At 38.5% G+C, this 4,168-nt stretch overlaps 1 protein-coding gene across 1 annotated transcript; it reads right to left on the bottom strand.

Moving 5' to 3' along the window:
• Positions 1–105: 105 nt before the first annotated feature.
• LOC108383178 (zinc transporter foi-like) lies at positions 106–4,163 on the bottom strand (the record flags this gene model as incomplete). The annotated part of the gene is made up of 7 exons (XM_017639557.1): positions 106–348; positions 419–687; positions 1,251–1,417; positions 1,512–2,125; positions 2,207–2,376; positions 3,666–4,017; positions 4,095–4,163. Coding segments are annotated over 7 exons (1,821 nt in total), but the record flags the coding sequence as incomplete, so codon positions are not given.
• Positions 4,164–4,168: the final 5 nt, after the last annotated feature.

Below are 4,168 nucleotides of genomic sequence, written 5' to 3'. Positions count from 1 at the left end.
TTGCGTGCGAGTGGTTAAAACATGTATGTATGTAGGTATGTAAATTATCGAATTATTGTGAGCTTTTTGCAATCAATGTGCGTACGTTTATGTATTTATATGTGTGGCGGCTTGTGAGTTTTCTCTTTACTTTACTTCAACACATTCCAAAATGTTTTGGGCCCCCTACTAATGATTATGTTGTTGGCCCGAGGTGGTCGACGCTGCTGATGACGATGAAGAAAACAGGCTCATTAGATCTCCTTCGTACAGCGCAATTAAAAGCATTATGAATACACCAGTGCATATTCCGAGTATTTGCAGCACAAATTGTTCCAGAGTCTTGTGAGCTGATGACAGTTCCGGCATCTGTAAGATAGCACATAAGTCAGACGAATGATTTCTCATTAGAGCATGTTCTCGTTTTCTTATAACTCACCATGTCCACCAGCGCAATATAGATGAAGAGACCAGACGCAATAGCAAACATCCATTGTGCTATGTTCGGCGATTGACCGAAAACAATACCGAATATCATGCCGATGAAACTAAGCACACTCGTCAACAAATTGTAATATACCGCTGTTTTGATGGACATGCCGGCTTTTATAAGGATCGCGAAGTCACCCAGTTCGTGTGGCAGCTCATGGCAAAACACCGCCAGCGATGTCGAGAAGCCACCGGCAATATTCTCTGCAAATGCAGCGCCTGAAAAACATAAATCATTTGGGTATGTATTCTTAAGTAAAGTTTTTTGGAAATGTGGTTGTTTTAGTAGAAGAAATAATTTATATAAACGAATTTATTTTTGTTGTACTAAATTCAAGAAATTTTATTTAATTNTACATAAATCATTTGGGTATGTATTCTTAAGTAAAGTTTTTTGCAAATGTGGTTGTTTTAGTAGAAGAAATAAGTTATATAAATAAACGAATTTATTTTTGTTGTACTAAATTCAAGAAATTTTATTTAATTTAGTTATCGTCGTTTAAAGTACAAAACCGCGTATCAACAAAATGCAAAACCGCGTATAAGCAAAATACAAAACCGCGTATGTGAAGTTTTAGAAATTATTTTCCAGAGCGTAAAAACACTCATATTTCAAAATGGTTCTCTTTTTTTATAAAGCCATCACATTNTGCGTATGCGAGGTTGTATAAATCATGTCTTAAATTAGAACGCACCTATTGCCATGCCATCGGTGAAGTTGTGTAAGCNCATCACATTTCTATAATCGATCGTTTAGTGATATGCCTTAAATTAGAACGCACCTATTGCCATGCCATCGGTGAAGTTGTGTAAGCCATCGCCCATGATTATCATCCAGACAACGGCGCTCAATGATTCCGGAGGCGAGTGTACGTGTCCGTGTTTATGACTGTGTCCATGATGCGAAGATTCATGTTCGCGCAATATGACAGTCGGCACTGAATCACTGGTCAAAGAACGCTCTTTGGCATTTCCATTAGTTGCCACCGTTGGATTGTAGGTAAGGGANTTCGCGCAATATGACAGTCGGCACCGAATCACTGGTCAAAGAACGCTCTTTGGCATTTCCATTAGTTGCCACCGTTGGATTGTAGGTAAGGGAGTGACTATGCCCGTCCGTTCCTCCCATAGAATGACCATCCAAATCTGTGGAAATTGTATTGCTGTCGGGCAGATGAATGTGGTGCTGATGCTGTTGTTGCTGATGATGGTGATCTTGATGGTTGTGGTGCCACACAGGTATTAGCGACTGTGCCACCGCTTCGTTTCCGTCTGCGTCAGCTTTGCCGTTGCGTTTGCGCTCCACATTATTGCCAACACCCATTAAATCACTAGACAAATCAGATATGTTATTCAACTTAGAGCCGGGCAGGTGCATGTCGTTCTTCGTGTCCATGGCAATCTCATCGTAACAGTAAGGATAAGAGCTGTATTTTGATTTGCAAACCTTATCGCCAGCGACTGAGTTATTGACCGAAGAATCGGGATCACGTACCACCTTTGCGCGCGATTGCTGTTTCGTATCACTCTTGGCTATGCGTTTGCGCCACTCTGATATCATGGTAAGGCCGTGTTCTGTTATGTAAAAGAAGACGATGCCGCTCATGCAAGCGAGTCCCTTAAGTATCATATTTTGCTCACTCTGTCCAGCCAAAGACTATTGAAATTCATATACATATATGTGTACATTTAAATTAGAAATGAAAATGATTTAAATGTAAAATGTGTATACACTTACATGCGGTAGTAAATGCAACAGCGCATCACCGGTCATTGTTCCAACAGCCAGTGCCACCAAATATTGAATAATGTACTTATAGTACCGAGAATCCATAAAAGGAATGATCGCTACGCCAACCAGGCCCAAAATTCCACAGGCGAAAACCGATATAAATGCGTAAATCCAAACTGAAATTGATCGAATATATGTATATAGTTACATAAAAATCGACTTTTTAGCATTTATAAGTTGTAGTACAAACTTCGAATAAAAATAATATATCGGCTCTTAAATTTTCGCTAAGTGATTGTTACATAGTTTTTATTAGAAGTTTTTTCATGGCAGAATTACACTCGGAGGTTTGCCATTGCCTGCCGAGGGCAACCTCTTTTCGAATTTTTTTTCTAATTTAAGTGTTGCTTTAACCAGGTATCGAAGCTGGATACTACGGAGTGGCAGTACGCACCTCTTACCACTCAGCCATAGCGGCCGTCCTACGAACTTCTAACTACTGCAAAAATGTCTTATAAATCTCATTGTTCATAAACTGAAAGAAACAGTTATGCCACTTTTAATGTTTAAGTGCTCCAGGATAACTATGCCTAATATAGTTTTCTTTTTGGTTATAAATAGGGTAGGACTATGATGTATTGTGGAATAATTTTTCGTCATCTCGTGCCAAATTTGGTTTGAAGATCAAATAGAGTATTATTTTGAACAGTGACACTTTAATTTTAATTTATGCCTCTTTACTTGTAAATAGGAGTTCAGCCGAGTGTGGTATTCAGTTTAAGCGAAAATAAATAATTCAGCGAAAATATAAAGGCTAACTAAATCGAACAATCGAAAATTATAGACGCAAGTTTGGAATTTAACAGAGACATGTACACAGATATGTTAAAAACATGACATCGGATAACTAACATTAGGTCCAATCCCGTATTCCTCGGACTAAAAGTAGTTTAACTGTCTAAAAATAAAAATTCTCTCAGAGCGAGAGTACAGGATCGCTTTCTAGTACAAAATGGTAAATTCAGTCAACTTCAATATAACGTCCAAATATTGTTTGTACATTTTTGCTTATTTTGTATGTAAACACACGCAGCTCACTCATGTAAATAACCCAAAAAAAAAATTTAAATTCATTAGAATTCACTTAAAAAAGTAATTAAAAACTTTTCAACGTGAACTTTCAGTTTTGTACTTCAGTTTCTATGGCCGGACTCCCACCATAAGTGGAAAAAAATGTGAAGCCGTAAGAGTCTGGTTAAGATAGGTATCACTTCCACTGTAAATATTGCAAGGACACAATAGAAATGTTAAATAACAAAACATAAACGTGATTGAATCTTCTTTTCAATAAATTTTCCTCGAAGTGAAATAATATTATAATCGATTTGTATTTCGCTTGCGATATGTATAAGAACCAGAACTTACAGTAAAATGGATTCTAACATCGAAAAAGTTAAATACTTACCGTACATAATGTCCTCTTTTTTGACGTCGAATCGACTCGCTTCCACGCCATCAATGTGAGCTAGAAGTGACGGATTTAAGCACCCTGCTCGCTCGACCGCCAGTGGTGACGCGATTTGGTAGAGCAATACTGGACACAAATGTAACAAATCCTGCTTGCTTATTGTATAATTCGTATCATGTAGATGATCTGTGCTATTCTTCGCTCGCCCTTCGTGCGCGTGCGTACAATCAAGTGCTTTGGAATCGCTGCCGTTTCTACTACAATTTACGATGTCGACTTCGTGTGCGCCTTTGTGGTCAAGCAGCGTGTGTGGCTGGACATGACGAACCAGTGATATGGCGCTCACGCACTGCAATGGGGAAAAGGGAAATTTATTGGTGCGTATTATAGAAAGGCATGCAAAATGACCATTTAACGATTACTTACAGTTTCATTGCTAAGCTCGGTCTCTTTATCTCTCGGTTGATCATGAACTTTTTGCTTTTGCTGGGAATCGTTTC

Source organism: Rhagoletis zephyria, unplaced genomic scaffold (assembly GCF_001687245.7).
Source record: "Rhagoletis zephyria isolate East Lansing unplaced genomic scaffold, Rhagoletis_zephyria_1.1 Rzeph_scaffold_31232, whole genome shotgun sequence".
NCBI classification, from domain to species: domain Eukaryota; kingdom Metazoa; phylum Arthropoda; class Insecta; order Diptera; family Tephritidae; genus Rhagoletis; species Rhagoletis zephyria.
The sequence above is the reverse complement of the archived record's forward strand: the minus strand, read 5'-3'. Positions and strand labels throughout refer to the sequence as shown.